The sequence below is a fragment of the Arachis hypogaea genome, chromosome 19, assembly GCF_003086295.3.
Source record: "Arachis hypogaea cultivar Tifrunner chromosome 19, arahy.Tifrunner.gnm2.J5K5, whole genome shotgun sequence".
Lineage (NCBI taxonomy): Eukaryota > Viridiplantae > Streptophyta > Magnoliopsida > Fabales > Fabaceae > Arachis > Arachis hypogaea.
In genome coordinates, this window is record NC_092054.1 from 6,571,224 (window position 1) to 6,593,067 (window position 21,844).

Here is a 21,844-nt window from a genome sequence, read left to right on the forward strand (position 1 = left end):
TTTTATTATCTCATTTTATCTAACTAGTGATTTCTATTTAGAATTTTGAAAGGTTCCATTTTTTTAAAAAAATATATATAAATTGCATTTATAACAAACAAATGGAATTGATTAGTACTTGTAATAACAAATGAATTGAGTAGTACATATAATGAACTACTACCAAATTTATGCTCTAGTTGGTTGAGATTAAATTATTGAATTTAATTTTGATACACTGATAATGTAAAATGGTTTTATATACATAATTATATAATGCTATATCAGCAAAAGTAGTAATCATCTTTTACATTGATCGTATAAAATATAAATGATAATCTAAAAGAAAAAATGTAATTAAATAATTATGTAAAATATATTTTACACTAATACTGCATTACAATTAAATTCTAAATTATTAATAAAAATGGGATATACTAACCACCGTGTGTTTATAACTTAGAAAGAGTCTTATTAACAACCGCATTAGCAAGCCCCTTTTTTTATTAGAAGATTATTTCATTAATTGAAAGAGAGTTATTACGCAAGACAGATCAATATGAATGAGACTAAAATTAGGATATCCCAACCAAATTATAAAAATTAATTTACTAATAGTCCAATATGATTCCTCTGCATTAGTGTTTGAATTGGATGCCATTGGTGATAGTTGGTGTTTGTGAAGTAAGAAGTGTTAGATGAGATTGGTTTCGTGTGAATTGTAATTCCGAAGTCCACCAAAAATAATAGTTTCAGACTCTCCTTTGTAAAGGAGCCCACAACAATCTCATAAATAACACAGATCCTCCTAAAATTAAAGAGCATGGTCATCCCGATGAACAAATAAGCATTTTTAAACAAATAAGCATGCTCGATGATAACCTTTTTTCTTTTTTTATTTCTTATCTCAAAAGTCCTAATATTTCTCATGTTAGGAACAAGCAACAAAGCTTTGGGTTAAATAAATGGGGGGAAAATCACCATTTTCTTGGCAATAATCCAAATACCTTTTTTTCTCTTGTACAACTAAAACTATATCAGAGGTTTCCTCTAATAGTACAGCTTGTCCTCTAAATCTTTAACCTTTTCTAAAGTTCTTATGTTACATATGTTACATTGAAATATCTTTGATAATTTAATGTCCATGGTAATAAAACTTTATCAGCATGGATCCTTGGCTTGCAACTATTAAGTGCATTCAGATTTTCCCTCCATAGAGGCATAAAAATATGAACTTCTATACACAGCCTTGATCAGTCATTGCTTGAGCAATGGTCAGAAAGGAAGAGATGACTGATCCATGTACCAGAGCCCTAACATAATAACAAGCATATATAAGTATTAACTAGGGTTCCATGTTTGATGGGAGAAAAAGAGAAAAGAAACCATTGTCAACTTGAAGGTTATGTATTATTTCAATAAATCCGCGTCGGAGAATAAAAACACATCATTGAAGAAAATTAAAAATATCTATAAGTATGTCGGGTCGGGGGTAAATATCGGGTGGAAATTTTCATGGATGAGGTCTGTGTAAATTGTAAACATCAAACTCAACCGCGAAAACTTAGATCCCCCTTTTACCCCCCAACTCAACACCCTGAAAAATTCCGGTACATGATTACAGAATTACAAGAACCTATCTTCTACCTTAATAATGAAATATAAGAATGTATAGCAAGCTAGATCATTGCAATTTGCTTTACAATATGCAGAACAGAGAACTGAGATGTCATAGTCAAGAAATCAAGCTTATTTACTTTGGCATCCTAGTCAATTCAAATTGATCCCAAATAACAGTAAATTGTGGTCCAAGCCCTAATGCATGAGAATCCCACATAATGAATTGCTACTTGTAGGATTTAAACTTGCAAGTTCGGGTCAAAAGGCAGAAAAGTTATATGGTGATGTATGATGTTCATCGCTATTGTGCATATAACTAAATAAATATCAGTATCATAATTAATCATGACTAATTAACATCTCCATTTCATGAAAGAAGGAGAAGAGAACCAATCAATTAGGAAGACTAGAAGAATAGCATTGAATTTGGAAGGTAGATCACAAGTTACGAGCTTTCATCAGTGTTATGTTGTTTTCAAGAAAGCACTTACTCAGGATTTTCTTTTTGATAACCGAAATCAGTTGCAGCTTTCAAAGCTCTCTGATAAGTCTGTTTCATTGCTTCCTAATAAGTGGAAATAAAATAAATGAAAATTTGAAAACAGAAGTTAGCTTCAATCAGTAACAATGGCAGGGGAAAAAAAAAGAGGAACAACCCAGTGCACAAGCATCCTGCATTAGCATTTGTCAAATCTATATGAAGTATGAACTCCGATTCTTGCTTAATGTGCACCATATACACCATAATATAAAGTTAGTTTGTTTTTAGAATAAGCAGCTAAGCATATATCTACCTTATATGTCCTGTTTGGTACATTATATAACATGGACATGATATTATAAGGCTTGATAATACAAAATTTGATTAGTAATACAATGTATAAGCTTTAATACTAAATGTTTGATGCACTACTTATGATTTTGTAATTTTATACTATCCAATGCAGGTTTGACCTAGAAATTAGGTAACTGAATTTAATTTGCTGTGATTTAAAAAACGTCTTGAGCTCATATAATCACATCTTATGGAGATTGATAATTTTATCTCAACATTATTGGATAAAAGGGTTAGGGGTACTGAATAAATTTAGCTTATCATATGTCACACCATATATACATATATATAAACTGCATACTATCAAACCTTATTCAATGTAACAAAAGCATCAAATAGTGACTTAAGATCATGAAAAAAAAAAAAACTATTGTATTGGCAAACTCACACTAAAGGAGATATTTTCTTGATTTTCATAACTCTAAAAGGTGCACGGACATGTATACATGTAAAATATAGTTTGATTTAATGGAAACTGTATTATATTTTTCAAAATAAAATCAAATATAGAGTTTAATTCGATTAGTATACCCAAAATATTAGATTAAAAGAAAAATTACATATCACATTAAGAAGAAAAGTACATGATTTGTAAGAAAAGAACTTAAAAGAACCACCTGCAATTTAGATTCAAAGTCCTCAGGTGACCAGTGCATCAAACTGCATTCGTGATTCAATTCAAGTTCTCCAGCCACAACCTATAAGCAAGGAGAACGAAAGATTAAACAGAAGTTCCTCTATAAACCGTCATAATTAAATGTTGATATCAAATTTGCCCTAAGCTAAACAAAAATAGCAGTTATAAATGTGATGCTAATCAATTTGATATAAACTTGATGTTTTAATTTGAAAATTTATATTTTGAAATGATAAATGTGAAATGATGTGTGAATAAGGCTATTCAATAGTAGCTTGACTAAAGCTTAATAAGTTATTTATGCAGTTGCGTAAAAAGTAATCCACAAGCGCATCACACCATAGACGCCACCAAGGGGCTACTTTACAGAATAAACCCAATGAAATATAAATACAATAAAACTAATGTACATAGGAGAAAGAAAGTAAATATCTAACCCCTCCAGCACCAGCTGCCATTGCAGGAGCAACAAGAATATTAGCTTTCCGTAGAACTTGAATTGCCTCCGGGGTACAAGGCATGTTTGAACCTAGGATTTACCAACAAGTGGCTTCCATAAGTATATAACAAGTGGCTCCATGAGTATATATTATTAGTAATATTACATTACATATGAGAATGAGAAAAAGAGGGTAAAGACCCAAAAATATATTACAAAAACAAATACCTTCTACTAGTATACGACAACCTGAATTAACCAAATTCATGGCATCGGATTGATTAATTTCATTCTGTGAAGCACATGCAAATGCAAGATCACACCTTTCATTCCAGGGTTTTGCTTCATCATAATATTTGGATCGAGCATATGTCTTTGAATAGTCTCTATAAAGAAAATCCATAAAATTATGTATAGTTTTACAAAAATGAAGCACAAATGAATGAATAATAGAATTGATACAAACCTCAAACTTCTCTGTTGAGCTTTGATGTCTCTCAGAAATTGTATTTTCATGTAGTCAAATCCATCCTCATCAACCAAATATCCTTTAGAATCTGAAAAATGCTTTTGTTAAGAAATATTCATATTTCTTGACAATAATGAAATGGAGTTAACTAAGGATTCTTAATTATGATTGGTATTAAGATGAAATCTAGCAAGAAATAGTGAGGTGAATGGTTATGCTCTTGTTAGAATAAAAGAATTCATGCAGCCTCACAGGCTCACAGCCAGTGCAGTAGCCTCCTAACATCATAATACAGCAAATCACCTGATACGGAAACGGGAAGAGCACCATAAGCAATTAGCTTCTCCAAAACATGCATTGCAATCTTTCCAGAACCACTCACCACGCATCTTGCAGGAAATAACAAATTAGATAAGTATTCTAGAATCAAGAAAGCATTAAATCAGTTTAAGAAAAACCAAATTCAATAGAGTCTAGAAAAAAAAAATCGAACCTTAATCCTTTGAGTTCTTTATTCATGTCAGAAAGCATGAGCTGGGCAAAGAAAACCTGCAGTTGGATCACAAAGTTGTCTTTAAGACCTTCTGAAACAATAGTTTATGAGAAAACTATTTATAATTCTTGATCATAATTAGGAATAATGGATGAGCATGTTATGACCCCCCACCTTCCTCTTTTTTTTCTTGAAATGATAAGCTGGCAGATATACATATAAGCAATAAAATATTTCAAATCTCATTGAGAAGAAGTATATGCAGAAATTTGATATGAACTGCCACAAAAGGATATGTCATTGAGAAGGATATCAGGGAGAAACATTTCATACATAGTCACCCATTTTCGAATCTCAACATGCACTGCACAAAGTTTAAGGATTAAAAGATAAAATTACCAGCCCATAGCCAGTAGCTTCAGTTCGAAGACTGGCACCAGACCAAAATATCCTTGGCCCTGTAAAACTTCCCTGCATAAGTAAGGCATACATATGAAAAATGCATAAAATAATTTTTTTTTTAAGAAGAGTGTTTTCTGTCATGAATCCAAACTTAATCAATATCTCAACATTTCATGTTCCTGAACTGATTAGATATGTTACACACTGCACTGTATTCAAATCATATTGAGCAAAGCAAAGAACTATATACGTATACCAGGGGAGGGAGGGGAGATGGTGGAGTAAATTTATATCAAACAACTTCAAAGGAGATAATAAGAGAGAATAGTATATTGACAAAAAAAAATGTCATCGAAAAAAATATTGATGCCCACCCTAGGATTGCTGATGCATATCATAACTCCAAATTTGAGGAATAATGGTAATGAATAAACCATGAGAATTCTGCCAACTAGATAGACAGGACTTGAGAATGCTTTAAGTACCTGAAAATTACCGGCTAGGCGTCTATACTGTCCAAACAGATACCCCATTTCTCGAGTACCAACACCTATTTCCTCTGATGGAAGGTCCTAATATACATGCATTATGGACAAAATGTGAAACATGGCTAGAACATGAATAATTAAAACTTAATAAAGCAAAAATGGTAAGGGGGGACAATCTACTTTAACTTACCCTGTCAGGACCCAAGTATCGATACATCTCACTCATGAAACTTTGGCAAAATCGCATAACCTGCCAAATTATCGAAGGAGCATTTAGAAACTTAAATATTTGAGTAGGGACTAAATAAGTTGGTACTTTTACCTCATTATCACTTTTTCCTTTTGGATCAAAATCACTTCCACCAGCTGCTCCTCCCAATTTGTATGGTGATAAGGCATTCTTTAATGCCTGCAGAGAATGAATTATGCTGTATAAGATGCTCCAATACATAATTGTATCTCACAGTATAGATTGTTAACTTTGGTGGTAATTGATTGCCAGCATGTGTGTCAAATTATGAATAAACAGACTACGATCCTCTACATCATTATTCAATTAAATCAAGAAGCTATTACAAGAAGAATGTGTGTGTGTGTGTGAGTGCGTAAAATACATGCGAAAAACAAAAACAAAGTATCTTAATAGAAAATTTCTTACATTAATACCAAAGATCTCATAATACCTGTTCAAAACCAAGGAACTTGGCAATACTTAAATTCATTGATGGATGAAAACGAATACCACCCCTACATGGACCCATTGACTGGTTAAATTGTACACGAAATCCCCGATTAACATGTATCTCGCCCCTATCATCCAACCATGGAACTCGAAAAACAATCATTCGTTCAGGTTCCAACAAGCGCTCCATGATATTGACATAACTGAAATATAGTAACATTAAGGAGACGTGTAGCATTAAAACTGTGATCTATGGATAAATAAATATGTAACAAAAACCATTTGAAGAGAACTCACTGCGAACTTTTCGCTATGACTCTCTCTAGAGCTTGAATTGCCTCCTGGACTGCCTGAATGAATTCAGCCTCATGAGGATCCCTTTTCAGTGTAGCTTCAAGAATGGATCCCGCTGTTTTTGACATAACAGCTTCAATAATGAAATTGTCAGATAATACTCAGAAATCCAAATAACATCAGCATCTTTTAAATTTATAAGAACAAATAAGATTTCTTGTCATTTCCTCATGATTACCTAGTCTGCAACCAACTAACTTAAAGATATTGGTACATAAATCATAAAAAAGTATTATCACAGAAAAACACAAGGGAAGAGCTAAACTTCACCGGAATAATAATAATCTTCAGGCTGGAATCTAATATGCACCTTAAGAAACTTTAAGGATTATTACAATATTATTCTGGACAGCAGCAAAAATGAAGCAATTAGAAAGTGTGTAAAATAACTAATTCATGCAAAGTGGCCACCAAATTAGTGGAGGGATCAAGTTGATACAAGAGAAAAGACAAAGAGGAAATAAATGTGTGCCATATGATCCTCCCAAATCACTAAATAGTTTAATCTTGAAAGAAGTGATATGGCTCCACAGTTACAGTCAGATTTGTCCAAAAAACGTGATGTTTGTTCTTCACACAACTCAAAGGATCAGTTAAACTAAAGAACCATATTCCTATTACCCTAAACTATTGATTAATTACATTTTTGTATCCTTCCAATACAAAACAATATCTTTGTCTTTAACTAGAGAGAACTAATTTAAAATTATTTCAGGCAAGAAAAGCAGTTTACTGATCACCAAATTGTTCATATATATTAAACTCAGTTTAAAACCATCAACATTTCCAAATAACCGAAAATATTATCTACACATGTTAGTTATAATAGCAAGCAAAGATGGCCAACCTTTTACATAAACAGGCTTGTCAGCGACAATTTTCTCTTTTGAGGCCATTTGAAGGCGAAGAGCCTCCTTGTGAAGCAAGCTGTTATTATGTTCTTCTAAAGCACTCATCTGCATATTTCGACTGCCCTCATTCCCATAAGGGTTTCTTCTGTGCTTCCTGCCATACTCCCTGCAGACAGAGCAAAAAATCCTTGCCGTCCCCTCTTTTACATCAACATATGCCCATTTGTAGGTGTCTGCCCATTCCTCTCTCCATCTTTTAACAACCTTCTTCTTACGTTTCACCGGTTGATTCTTCGACATATCTTGAGCATCATTTGGAAGCTGAGAAACCATCCCCATCTGTTTGCTCTCACCATGTTCCTCAACAGAAGATTCCCGCATCGGGGCAACAATTATAGTGTTACCAAACGGAGGATCGTCATCCCCAGGCCCAATTTCTAAGTCAATCTCTTCACCAATCTCCCTCACAACCAAGTGATGCCTCTGGGCTTGCTGAATTAAATTCATATCATCCATTGCAGAATTCATACCTACTCCACTTGTTGGCAGCTACATTCAGCATGACATGACTATCCTCAAATCCGAAACTCTCTGATTACTGTTGAGACAAACATGCCAAATCACCAAAGTACTCATTTCACAGTTAATGAAACAATATAAACTTATATGTAAGATAGTGACAAAAAAGAGAAAAACTTTCTGCCACATTAGTTTTAGACAAATTCAGCTACATAACATCATTGCTTGGCCTGAATTCAGTGGAACTAACTCTACAAACATAATGCATAAAACTAACTGCCACTCTACTATAAACCAGACCAATGGCATTGACTAGGTATGCCACCAGTTCTCTAAAACCATAATAAACAAAGAACACCATTTCACAAAATCTCTCAAGGCCAGATTCGGTGAATATCCATTTGAATTATCAACTATTTAAACCCAAAAGGACATAGGAAATACCTCAGAATCTCTAGAAAAGAAAAAACAGCCCAAAAATAAAAAGAACTTCTTTTCCAAAAGACCCACAAAGTATAATTCGTAGAAGTACCTTGAGAATTTCGGATGAAAATAAAGGACTTGAAAAGTGGAAGCTATGCCTTATAGACATCTCTCTATACTCCCTTGAACTGAGATGATGGGAGAGGCATGAAGGGTATTTTGGAGATTGCAGCAGAGGAAGGAACAAGGAGGAACGAGCGAGGGGGGAAATTGTGAATTTTAATTATTGTTAACTGGGAGTTAATGTTAACTCGGATTGTTCGATGTTGTGGATTTTGCTGGAAAATTGAGAGAGAGAGAGAGAGAGAGAGAGAGAGAGAATGTGATGTGATGTGTGATCAACAAAATAACTTTGGCAAAGTCTCTTTTGAAGTTTGCACGGCCAAGTGCCATTAACGTAATTGGATGTAGAAAATATTGCATGTTATTGTAGGTTTTCAATTTAAATTAAGAAACAAATATTATGATGTGTTTGATATGATTTGAGCTTTTATCTTCATAATTTCCTATTGTTTAGAATTTTGTGAAATAAAAAAATACGAGGTAAGAATAAAAATTCATTATTTTTTTTTTACAAAATTTTAAAAACAAAAAATATTAAACATATTCTTAATATTTCTAATTCGAGAAATGCTAGTTGTACAATATTAATCAGCCTTTAATCAGCCTTTAATCAGATTTAAATAATATTTAATTATTTTTTTAGTGTAACATGTTCCTATTTTGTAGATACATATCTATAATTAGATTTTAATTTAAATTTAAATTTTAAAATCTACCCACTTCATTGGTGGTTACGGTGACTTTGCTTTACTTTCGTAACTTCACGTAACAGATACAGTTTTTTAAATTCCTTATTCTACGGGACATTCACACGCATTAGTGAATCCCAAACCAAAAAGGACGATGCCAGCTGAATTCTCCATCTCGTCTTCATTGGTAAAGACCATCACCACCTTCCAGCTGAAGCACTCTCTCATTTTGCATTGGTGAAAGATATCATTATTTTTCACACATGTGTTTATGTAATTTGTTCAGAAAAATATCATGTTCAATATTTTTAATTATATTTTAATTTAAACATAAAAACATTCTACTGATTTAATTGGAACAAGGTTAATCTTATTTAATTTTATTAATAAAGTTGTTGCAAATAAAGTACTTTCTACGTAAGTAGTTTGAGCAAAGAAGTAAAAAAAATCTAGAGTTTAAGAGAGAAGATGTAGTTGATAATACAATTATGAATGGTCGAATATAATTATATACATAAACTAAAATATTTTCAATTGTAGTTTCTTTTTCAATTGTAAGTTTGTAACACATCTAAAATATTAAGTTATACAAAAAATATTTTTAAAACACATCCAAAATCATAAATCTAAAATTTAAATTTAAACATTAAAAAATAATTGTAACACATCTAAAATTATGAAGTTATACAGAAAATATTTTTGAAACACATCCAAAATCATAAATCTAAAATCTAAATTTAAACATTAAAAAATAATTGTAACACATCTAAAATTATGAAGTTATACAGAAAATATTTTTAAAACACATCCAAAATCATAAATCTAAAATTTAAATTTAAACATTAAAAAGACAGCGTTGTAATGAGCGCCGAAAAGGAGGAAGGCAGCGTTGAGGATGAACGTGGAAGAGGAAGGTGACACGGATGAACGGACAGCGGAGGATGACTTCTCCATGTGCACCTCTGAGTTTTCCATGTGCGCCTCTGAATTGTCGACATGGCGCAAACGTGACTTCTCTGCTTCTTTGAGTGTTTTTTACGAGTTTAATTAATAATTTGATAGTTTAAGGTTTATTTTATAATTTTAAAATCAAAATTTTGAATTTTGAATAATTTAATTTTTAGATATGTATTTAAATTATAATATATTAATAATTAAATATATTAAATCTGAAACAGAAATTTAAAATTTAAATTTTAAATTTCAGTTTTTTAGATTGTATTTTAAATGTGTATTTAATTTTAAAAAGACAGTAAATCTATTCATAATTTTTAGTTGTGTTTGTTTTAATTTTTTTTAATTATTGTAATAAAAGGCTGAATGTTGTACGATTTTTAAAGGATACCTAGTTGAACCGTTCTAATTCTAAGTAAAATTGAGAGTAATTACGCTACGCATACATGCATGTAAAATTTGATTACTTTCTCTGTATCTTGACGTGGTATAAGAGAAAAAATATTTTGCAATAAGACATTCCATTTCATGAAAGTATGGAAGTAAAATGGTCCTTTTTATTTTTATTATGGAGAAGGGATTGGGTAGGACGGGGATATGGAGAGCGTGTGAGTTTTACTAGCTTGTGGAATCAGTTAAGGACAAATCGGACGGTCCGAAATTTCTATAAATCAGACTTTACGAGTTGTTTAAATTCGTTCAAAAAATCTTATAATAATCAATTCGGACCCTCCGAATTACTTTTTCTATTACTACAAAAAAAAAAAAAAACAATACGGACGGTCCGATTTGCACCGTCCAAAATTTAAAATTTTTCTCCTTACAAATCGGACCGTCCAATTTGCCATTTATATTTTACTTCACAAACAATTCGCATGGTCTGAATTGTTAACATCAAAATTCACAAAAAGTTACCCCACATTGTGGTGTAGCACCCTCATATCCCATAACGGAGCACTACACACTCATATGTTCCATATAAAAAAAATCAACCTGAAATAGTCAGGTTCTACAACAAAGTTACTAGATAGAATTTAGATCTTCTAAAAAAAATTTGACAAAATAATAAAATAAGATTAATTATTTTTTATTTTATAATTTTTATAAAATACATGTTATACTATTTTAATTTAAGAATAATTTATTTTTTATTTTATTATTTTATCCATTTTTTCATTTTAAAAAATATTAATGCATCATAATTAGAAGTGATAATATCATTCTTTTGTAAATAATAAATTTTATAGTGTCTATAACTTAATGTCTAACTTTTGTCTAACTTTTTATGACAAAGTTTGAATATTTAATAATTATTTATTTTTATATTTTAAAATTAAATATTAATTTTTAATCTTATTTTATAAGTTCAAATACTTTTAGACACTATAACAATCACTTTTGTAAATAGTCTTGAAACTTGAAAGCAATTTCTCCGTCTTTAACAAATCTAACTTTTATATATGCTTATATTTTTATAAAAAATATTTAGTCATTTAAAAAAAAAAAGTATTCTAATATAATTGTTTTATTAAAAATATGTATATAATATATAAATATATGAAGTTAATTTTTTGTGTTAATGGAATTTTTTTAAACAACTTACCTTTGAATCAAAAATCCCAATCCAACAGAAACCAGACAAAACCGAACTCAATCATCTACAAGTGGTGGTCTGCAAAAGAGTCTTGGCTATAGACACAAGCCCAATAAGAATAACATTTGTTTGTAGATTGTAGAACACATAAAAATATTCACACCCAAAACAAAACATATATAAAAATATGGTGGCTACTCCAATGAAGATTTAATGATTATCATCATGTGAAGATACATCATTTTGACCATTGGATGATAGATTGTAGGGCTTGATTTGATTTGAAGTAAAAGTGTTACTTTTATTTAAAATGTTGCTAAATAAATAAGTTACACTTTTTGAACAAGGATCATCATGAGAAGATGTTTTTGCCATCTTCATGGGAGTAGTTGCCTAAAAATATAGGTGGTTGTTGGCTGCAACATTCTAATTTTATTCATGCTTTTTATTTTAGAGATAATTCAAGAGTATATACCAACATTCTTAAATTATCAATATGAAATAAGAGATACTCATACTTATATTAGAAATCCTATTTAAACATGCAGCTTTATGTATAACGATCGATCCTCGTAATATTTTCAAAACATTTAGTCCAAATAATTGCTCAGAAAATTAAACCTTTAAACAAAATCCCTCTATCATTTCCACAATCAACACCTTCGTTTCTGGTTAATACCCATCACTGTTCTCAAGTAAGTTCACTGCAACCTTTCTGCTTTCTTTCTCATTTCTTCTATATACAGTTCTATGTTTCGATCCAACAAAATAAAAGGGTTCGATTCTGTCTTGTGAACTAATAACTCCTGCAACTCAGATTTGAAAATTTTCTAAGTGTTAACATTGAAGCAAGCTGGAATATTCAACGAGCCTAAAAATATACAATTTATGCAGACATGAAAACAAAATTAGGGTCAGGCTAAACCAAAAAAAGTGCCAGACCTATGCACAAGAGCAATGTACAAAATTTAAATATGTACAAAATTTACGATTCTATAAAAAAAAAAAACAAGAAAACAAAAAAAGCTAATGCACATCCATAATCTACACATGCATTCGTCTACTCTGCTGTTGCTTCATGAATCACCCAAAACTTCCAAAGGTTGGTGGAGCAGGCTAGAATTTTATGCTCAAGAGTGCTCTTGTATTTTTTACTCTTTATTGTATGAGTCCGCAAATTCTCTGATCATTCGCTTAATATGCTGCAAGTAGCAGAAAAGGTTGGGTGAGGAGCATGTAGAAAAATGTAACAAAACCATTACTGAAAAATAAGTGACCGAGATACAGCCTTTGAAGAAGATTTAATTAATTACCTCCAGTTCCTCGTGGAGCACAAGGAATATTTTCTTCAATCTCTGGTGTCTCTGCAACTCAAATTAGGTCCAGAAATTTAGAAGTATATACCAAATACAATGATACAACATGAAGTAAATAAACCAGCAATTGTTCAGCAAAAATTGCACCAATTCAAACTAGACAACTAACAGAGTCAGTCAGTATCCATTGGTGACAATTCCTTATAAGGAAGCTAATCATGATAATAAAATCAACCAGCTTAAAAACATCTATAAGACTTGAATTAAGGATTTGGTCTGAGTGTCTTTTGTTTTAGAAATGTGTGAAGTAACAAGTAAAACAGTAAAATTTCGTTTCGCTACTTCTTTTCTTTTTTCTTTTGGTTTTACAATTTCCTTTAGACTGTTGCAATCATGAAAACTAAAAATACTGAAAATGAAAACAAAAACCGCTCCTAAAAGAATAATGCCTCCCAGCACATGCAATATGAATAAAGACACTAGACTGTACATACTGCTACTAAGTTATGCTAGAAAAGTGCAGAAATTTTAAAACCTAAAGGGAAAAAGTGTTTAAAATGCTTTATATGTCTTACTCATACATTCTTTAGATGCTCTACAAGTGTTACTAAAGTTTATCCTCCAAAACAGACAAGGAAATGATTTCTCTGGCATTTGACCTCTATAAAATCATATTAATACTTCATGCCTGGTTGGAACCAAATAAAACATACCGTTCCACAACGTCGGTAGGATTCTTTTATCTGCCCCAAGATTTCATAATATCTGTCCATATCCCTGCCTTTAGCATTTTCTAAATCCTTGCCCAGTTTCATAAACTCATTCCTACAAATTATGGGCGAGATGTTAGACAGAATCAGACACGTGATTGAAATAAACATCTAATACAAAGCAACAATAAAACACTGAATTGGAAGACTGTTTACCTGTAACTCTCCAGGATCTTGTTCAAGGAGCTGTAACTATCATATTTATCCCTATATTCCTGCACATATTCTTTATACCTAGTATTGCATAGAAAACATGTATCAGATACCTAAAGTCTAAGTGCTTGACTTAAAAAAGAACCTTACCAATAACATCAGAGACTGCAACAACAATAATAAGGCACAAAACAACTGCTTACTGGGTGAAATTTCTTATCGGTCCCTTCAGTTCAGGCTCATCCTTTTCATACTTCGAATAAGAGCAACTATTTTCATCTGAAGATGATTCTCTCTTCTTTTGATCGCTGTTATTTATATCTACCAACAGTAAATCTTTTCCTCCATCAGCCATATCTTCCGACAAATTAGGTGTTCGCCTTTTATTTTCTTTGACAGTGTGCAAAACTGTTCCACGTTTATTGTCTTGCTGTTTAGATGCATTAACAGGTGCTCTTCTATTGCTTTCACTGCGACCTTCCAAGTCAATATCTTGGCTCGCCCCAAAGTCATTAATTCTGAATTTACTGCTCCTCTCTGCGAATTTGTTTTGAGACCCAACTTCCACATGGTCAGATTTCAAATGTTGTGATTGAGATGGCATAACTCTAGAATGAGACCTTGTTGTATCTTCAAAATGATTGTCCAAGTTCTTTTTATTGGTGCTTTCCAGATTGGTGGGTAAACCAGAACTAACAAGGGCTGGGGACTGCTTTCCTGAGTCTAAAGATGCTTTTAATGAAGACCTTGCTTTAGAAATATCTGCATTCCTGACCTCTGAAATGCTACCTTTGTTATCCACATGTTTAAACGAACCCTTTCGATCAAATTGCCTTGCAGCAGGGGCTTCATCAGGAGTGGACTCACGGAGTTCACCCAATTCCAAATCTGAATGCTCTCTCTGAAGAAGTGTACCTCTTCCATTAATTACAGGGGATTTATCAAGACAAGTTCTGTTGTTTTCATTGGGTGATGTTATTAAGTGTTGCTGTGCATTTTTTCGTCCTTCCTTATACTTACCAACCATATTGCCTTGTTTTTGGTAATGTGAATCCATGGATGGTAATTGTTTACTTCCATCACTACCATCTCTGGAATTCCTGGGGACCTTTTTCTCAGTGGCGTGAATGACTTCATTTTGGGCATCTCTATGAGATTTTTCTTTTTGCATAGAAGAAGCTTCAGGCACATGAAAGTCCCTTCCTGGGTGTTTTTTGTTGTGCCTTACGCTTTCTGGTTTTTCCAATGCATTGGTTGGGTTTACTACAGAAGTGTGATCAAAGGTCCTTTGAACTGTATGGGGTAAATCTGAAGTAGGTTTTCCAGGAAACGCTTGATTGAATCCTTTTTGTAAACCAGTTGTGTTTCCTTGTCTATCAGCTCTATTAATTAATTGTGTTGTGGGGCCCTTAGAATTGCCTTCAGCAAACTCAGGAGGAGACAAATTGTGAGAACTCTCCAACATTTGCACATCCATGTCAGGAGAAAATGATCCTTGAGCCAAGTTTCCTGCTTTCAACCTCTTGGTCCGTTCAGATTTCTCATCAATGTTCTTCACATTAGAAGGCCTCTTCTTACCCATCGATAGCCTATCAGAGCTGTCAGACTGTTCATGCCTATAGCTATCCTTAACATCACTTTCCCTTTCATCAAACAAACTCCCAATATAATTTTGGCGCTCTTGGAGCTGTTGCAAATCAGGTGAAAAAGGTTTTGTATCATCTGCAAATTTGCCACTTGCATTAGAGATGGCACCAGTAGTTGGAGCAATTTCAGCTTCTTCTTCTTCAGGTAAGTCTTTTTCAATCTCAACTGCATCAGATTCATTACCATCCTGCTTCTCATGAAACTCGTTCTGCATAGATCTTCCATCAGGAGATTTTACTGGACCGGGTAACGATATTCTTGGATCAGAGGCTTCTGGTTTGGGCCTTGACTCTTTTTCATCATCACTAGTCATAATATCTACATCCTCATCAGAACCGTCCTGGATGTCCTTACTGCTGGAAGATGCATCAGTATCACTGTCACTACTACTCCCACTCCCTGTTCCAGCAGGACTTCTACTTCTGCTCCTACTACGGCTTCCACTCTCACTTCCGCTGTCACTGCTGTCACTTTCACTGTCACTGTCAGTTCCACTCTCACTAGAGCTGCCTGCCTGCCCTTCACTATTATCAGCACCTCTTTTTTCATCACCAATATCAGGTGAAGTATGTTGAATGTCAACCTTTTCCAATGTGTTTAATTCTTCTTCCACTTTGGATTTTCCTTGCAACTGCTCCTCAAAATCGTCATTTGAGACTTTCTCTTCAAAGCCACCCTGTGGAGCTGATGTTGAATCATGAAATTCTTCACGTGCATGCATTTGGGGATTGTTATCATCAGGGGAGCTGTAAAATAAGATAATGCACCATAAATGCATGAAAGGAGTCTGTACAAGCAGAAAACTTACACCATTGGTATTCCAACGATATTGTCATGTGAAAGTGAAACTAACAGGTACCTTCCGCATTCATTCTGAGGCTTTTTTATGCTTTCCAAATCCACTCCCGGCTTCAAAATATACTTCCCTGGGAACTGGTATTTTGCAATCTGATGATCATGATTAAATGAAAAATTAGATCAAATATACATCATAAAGAATACCCTCAAGATTCCCAGTGCTTACTTTTTTTATAATGGGCTCAATTTTCTTTACAGAATTCGGAAGCATGTCACCAACAGCTTTCTCCAACGCCTATAATCAAAAGAAAGGGGGGGGGGGTTAAGAGGGTAAAATTAGTTTAACAAAAAGATAGATACTAGAAAGAGGCCAAGCAAGAAAAATATTATATTCGATATGTATCACAGACCTTCAAACTCATTCCTTTAGGTTTATCCATGAGAAGAGAAACCAACATGCCCTGCAAATCTGTTGGTTTAGATCCATTATTTCCCTTGCCTCCTAATGAATTCCTCATAGCATTGTTTGCCTTGGTGGGGATTTCTTTCTCAGGAATTGCATTTGTATCTTGCTTACCCATCATTTGTGATGGTACAGCATCATCATTAACCTTAGAAGTATTTACTGCCCCGAGTGGAGAGGAAGCAGCAGCAAATGGATCAGGTGGAGATGGAAGAGGGGAAGGAATTTTGCTCTTAGAAGTAGTTGTTGACGTAAATCCAGATTTAGGGTTATGGGTAGTTTTTGGGGGGCCTCCGACTGTACATACATTCAAAAGATTAAAGATATACAACATAAATAAACAAAAACTTGTAGGAAAGGTTCCAATACTACTTAGGTCAATTAAATTTTAATACCTTGAAGAGTTTCCACTTTCCTTTTCTTAAGAGCAGCCTCTTTCTTTTTATTGTAGTTCTTCCATGGTGTAGCTGGACAAGTTCAGTATAAATCTCTTCAGTTGGATGATTCAATGTATAAACCTTATTAAACTAAGGCTTCCGGTTAACATAATAGAGCAATGATAAGCAGAAAAACATTCCCAATATCACAAAGAAATAAAATCTTCAAGATTTTCATCTCAATGACAATATATTTATATATATATATATATAGGCCATGTCTCTGGTGGCTTTGAAAATGGTGGCTATAGGTGACTAAGGGTTGACCACTAAATGAAGAAGTGACACTTGTCTTATGTCAAATTATAATTAACTTTTACTGTATACATGAAATGCTGCTTATCATTAATTCTGTGTTGGTAATTTAAAATTTTACTGTATAGACAAAAGTGAAATTTAAGAAAATAAAAAGTATAAGTGTAATTTTTAATGTCCATTTCTTTAAATAAAAATAAGTTGTTCTCTTTCTTTTTTTACTCTTGGCTGGAATGAAGCCCCAAAAAAAAAATCCCCTTCTCTAACTAAAGCAAGAAATCAGAGAATCATAGAATCAAATAAAGGGAGCAGGGGTGATATCTTCTTCTTATTCTCCCTTTTTATGGAGTCAAGTCGCTAGAGACCACCATCCTTCCAACGTCGAGGTAGCGGATGATGTTTTCTTCTTCCTGGACCTCCAAGGTAGTGAAAGTGGCGGCAAATCTGGGAACCTGCTCCTCGACTCAGTTGCCAAGTCTAACCTCAATGACCCGACCAAAATTCGACGGGAACGCATCTCAATACCAACAAAGAGGGTCTTCCACGCCTTCGTCGTAAGTTCTCCACCACCCTAAAGTGGGATCAAACCCTAATTGTTTTTCCAAATATTACACATTCAATCTTTCGAGAAGAAGAAATCTGTGGTTTTTATTTTCTTCCTTTATTATTTTATTCTTTCTTTTATGGAAGTAATTAAACAAAGGAAGAAAATTACTGCACCTTGTTAAGAAAATTACCGCACCATGTTAAAGTTCTTGGAAATTCATTAACGGGATCAACTGGGTAATTTCCTTCCACGTGTCAATGTATGATAGGAGGGTCATATGTAGCCAGCTTAGCCACCAAACATTAAGAGCCACCATAGACGGCACCATATATATATAAGGAAAGTTAATACATAAAGTATATGAAGTCAAAGAAAGTTACCCTCCACAGCAGCTAATTGCTTAATCTGGCACTTCAAAGATGGGTTTCCAGGCTCTAAGACAATGGCTCTGTTGTAGAGAACATATATAAATCAACTTTCAACTTGCCAAAAATAAATAAATAAACTGCAAGAGATATCCACAGATCAAATGCTTGTACTAAAAAGTGATGACGTAATATCTCTGAGCATAACATCATCAATGGTTCATTTACGTCATTAAATGAGAAAAATTGTTATCTGCATGTTGCTGCCATTGTTTATTGTATCAGAATATTGTATAAAATTAACAAACTCCTTTCACTGTTCATGACACCGCCATCTAAGTACAAGTAATCTGACACACATGTTTGTCTGGTTAAACAATGTGACTTCATCATAATATTGTACAAAATTCACAACTCCTTTGTTAAACAATGTGATCTAAAGAATTCACCACAAGACATTGAAGCTAAGCTTCACTTGTACTACCTTGGTAAGTGCTTGTAATTCATGCATTCTCAATTGCTTGTGTACGCATACAATAATTAGCATTCATACACATTCAAAATTTTGAAATTTGCATAAAACTTTCCATGAATTGTTCAAAAAAATAAGACAAACATTTAACAGATGGTGAAAACTCAGGTGCAGTCGATTTCATGTGAAGTTGATAACTGAGAGTCGTTAGATAATTTGACTGATTTGACTAAATTTTCATCTAACGGCTCTCAATTATCAACTTCACCTGAAGTCGACTGCACCTGAGTTTCCACCTTCAGTTTTTTTCTATTATTAATGCCTGGCTCATCCATACTGCAAGCAGCAACAAATTTTAAAGAAAATAGAGAAAAAGATTGTAAGATAATAACAAAGGCAAAGCAAAAGACAAAAACAAGGGTTACGTAGACGAAGAGTGCATCATATGGATGTATAATGATAAGTAAGGCATATCATCAATAACAGTTACATACTTCCGTTGCTTTGACTTCTTGTCGGCTTCGACTGACCGCATTTTGAGATGATTTTTAGTCGACTCATCCAGGATTCGCTGCACGTTCAGCTTGCGCCATGCAGAGCCAGATTCAACAAACAAACCATTTCCATCTTCACCACTCTGCCGCTCCTCATAAATATCACAAAGGTCACCAAATTCCCTTGACCATGTAAACCTGAATTCCTTTCCACCAACATCAATAATCTGGTACAAACACAACCACATTCCTTTTAAGCTACAGATCCAAAATTGATTCAATGTTCGCCCCCTCCCCCCCCCCCCCCCCTTCTTATAAACCAAGACAAAAAACTGTACCCTATAAACCAAACCAAACAAACTTCGGATGCACAATTAACCTTTTTGAATGAACTAAAAAAACATTTAGAACTCCACAGTTTAGTAATTATCATCACAAATTGTATCGAATTGAGCACAATATTCAAAATATAAAGTCCCTTACTTCCTAGTAACATAACTCAGTACATGATACAGTGCTAGTCAAAACGAACTTTTCAACACCAACAACAAAAAAATTTAAACAATGTAAAAAAAATAATAATAATAATAATAAATTAGGAAAAGACTAGTCCCTATTCCCAAAGAACAAGGTAGCATTTCAACTAACAACAGAAACCAATATTCTTTTTTTCAAAAACCCTGAAACAATCCTCAATTTCTATTCAGTTAAGAAACTTACATTCCCGTTGGGATTGTGAGGATTGGGGTCGAATTTCATACGCGCCCTACCACCTTGTGCCTCCACGCGCCTGATCTCGTCGACGAGGTCAGGCGCAAGTCTTATGATCATCGAGAACGCCAGCGCGTCGCTTCCCGCCACCAGATTAAAGGTCTCCTCCACCGCCGGCGGAGCCTTGGAGGCGGTTGCGGCGGCGGGTTTGCGGGCGGAGCCGCCTCCGAGGGAGAGTCTGCCGGCGCCACCACCAGGGCCAGAGGGACGCGGCGGCGGAGGGAAGGATGAGTGGGGGCGCTTGTTGTGGGCGGCGGAGCGGCCCAGCTTGGAAGAGAGTCCGCCGTACATGGTTTGACAGTTGGGATCGTCGTCCTTCCTGGAAGGCAATGGAAGGAAAGCTAACGAGTCTATGACCTCGATGCGCCGAGACAACCTAAACCATTATGAGAATTTCTTTCTCTATATTTACTTTTTGGTCCCCTTTGACGTTCGAATAATTGCAATTATGCCCTGATCAGTTTTTTTATCTTGCCGTTTGGATTTGGCTTCTGCCAGCTGTAGCAATTCATCTCAATCTCCCCAAAAAGAAAAAAGAAGGATATGTACTTGTTACTAGTACTCGGCTTGTTAATGCAAAGTTCTAGAAACTTCGAGCAAAATTATTAACTCAGGAATATCATGGAGAACCACCATAGGTCTTCTAGGGTTTCTACTTAAGTCCTCGATCTTGTTCAACGTGGTACTAAGAAAGTTAAGGCGCGAGACATCGATCTCAACCAGCTCGGGGTCGGCATAAAAATCCTTGTCGATAATGTAGGGGAGAAAGTCACGGAACTAAAGTTATCTTACAAAGAGTTTCTCTTGACTACACCAGGTTCGATAGACAAAGATAACTTTTCAAATGAAACTATCAATGAGGATGAATCAAATTCGGAAGATCGGTGGTATAAATATGAGGACTTATTAAAAAGAGAGAAACTTTTTGATCCTTGTCCGGGAATTAAAGTATCGAAAGAAGAATTTGATGAATGGTGCAAGCCCTCGCATGCTGCTCTCATTGTCAAAGTCCTTGGGAAAAAAATCTATTTGGGAGTCATAAAGCAACGTCTGAATAGAGACCGGACAAATAAAGGTAAGATTAGTATTATTGATATGGATCGTGATTATTTCTTGATTCATTTTGCTGAAGAAAAAGATTATTCTCATGCCCTTCTTGAAGGATCATGGATGGTGGCGGGACATTATTTGATAGTACAAAGATGGAGACCGTTTTTCTTATCCTCAGAGCAACAAGTGAAAAAGATTTCAGCGTGGATTCGTATCCCAATTTTGTCTATTGAGCTATACAATCACCACTTCCTATGGAGAGTCGGCTCGGCCATCGGAACTATGCTAAAAGTTGATAGAACCACATATATTCACTCGAAAGGACGTTTTGCTAGGATTTGTGTGGAAATTGACTTATCAAGGAAGCTGGTGCTGAGAATATCAGTGCTTGATAATACGCTTAACATTGAATACGAGGGTCTTTATCTCACTTGCGTCACCGATCAGAGTTATATGGGGAAACACCGGCAGTCAGGGAGGATCACAAGGTGGAGGTGGCGCAAGGAAAACAGGTGGTGTCCGAGGGAGATTTGGAAGCCGCTAATCATGGGATACGAGAGAAGATCACGGATAAGATGATTATGGATGATAAATCGGGTAATAATCAACATTCCTCAAAATTTAGGCCTTGGATGATGGTCCAAAAATTTCATAAAAGGACGCCAAACAAGTCGCAACATGCTAAGAGACAATTTAATCAAATCAAGGATCTTGGTACAATTAAGAAAGGATCTCATAGTAACAGTAATCAAATC

The 21,844-nt window shown here is 34.2% G+C and overlaps 2 protein-coding genes across 2 annotated transcripts; both read right to left on the reverse strand.

Moving 5' to 3' along the window:
• Positions 1–847: 847 nt before the first annotated feature.
• On the reverse strand, positions 848–8,650 carry LOC112775989 (uncharacterized). The gene is made up of 16 exons (XM_025819931.3): positions 8,301–8,650; positions 7,246–7,847; positions 6,342–6,471; positions 6,046–6,247; positions 5,685–5,771; positions 5,553–5,612; positions 5,360–5,446; positions 4,872–4,943; positions 4,473–4,528; positions 4,283–4,368; positions 3,977–4,067; positions 3,739–3,896; positions 3,509–3,600; positions 3,052–3,132; positions 2,091–2,164; positions 848–1,292 (listed from the first exon to the last, which is right to left on the reverse strand). The coding sequence occupies exons 2-16, from the start codon at positions 7,775–7,777 to the stop codon at positions 1,217–1,219; spliced, it is 1,884 nt and encodes a 627-aa protein (XP_025675716.1). The 5' UTR covers positions 7,778–7,847; positions 8,301–8,650; the 3' UTR covers positions 848–1,216.
• A 3,719-nt stretch (positions 8,651–12,369) lies between these two features.
• On the reverse strand, positions 12,370–21,044 carry LOC112779731 (uncharacterized). The gene is made up of 12 exons (XM_025824067.3): positions 19,989–21,044; positions 19,269–19,495; positions 18,318–18,385; positions 17,094–17,165; positions 16,646–16,995; positions 16,462–16,530; positions 16,297–16,385; positions 13,994–16,183; positions 13,794–13,871; positions 13,581–13,692; positions 12,865–12,915; positions 12,370–12,753 (listed from the first exon to the last, which is right to left on the reverse strand). Exons 1-12 carry the CDS (start codon positions 20,328–20,330, stop codon positions 12,703–12,705), a joined length of 3,699 nt encoding a protein of 1,232 aa, XP_025679852.1. The 5' UTR covers positions 20,331–21,044; the 3' UTR covers positions 12,370–12,702.
• Between the last annotated feature and the right edge of the window lie 800 nt (positions 21,045–21,844).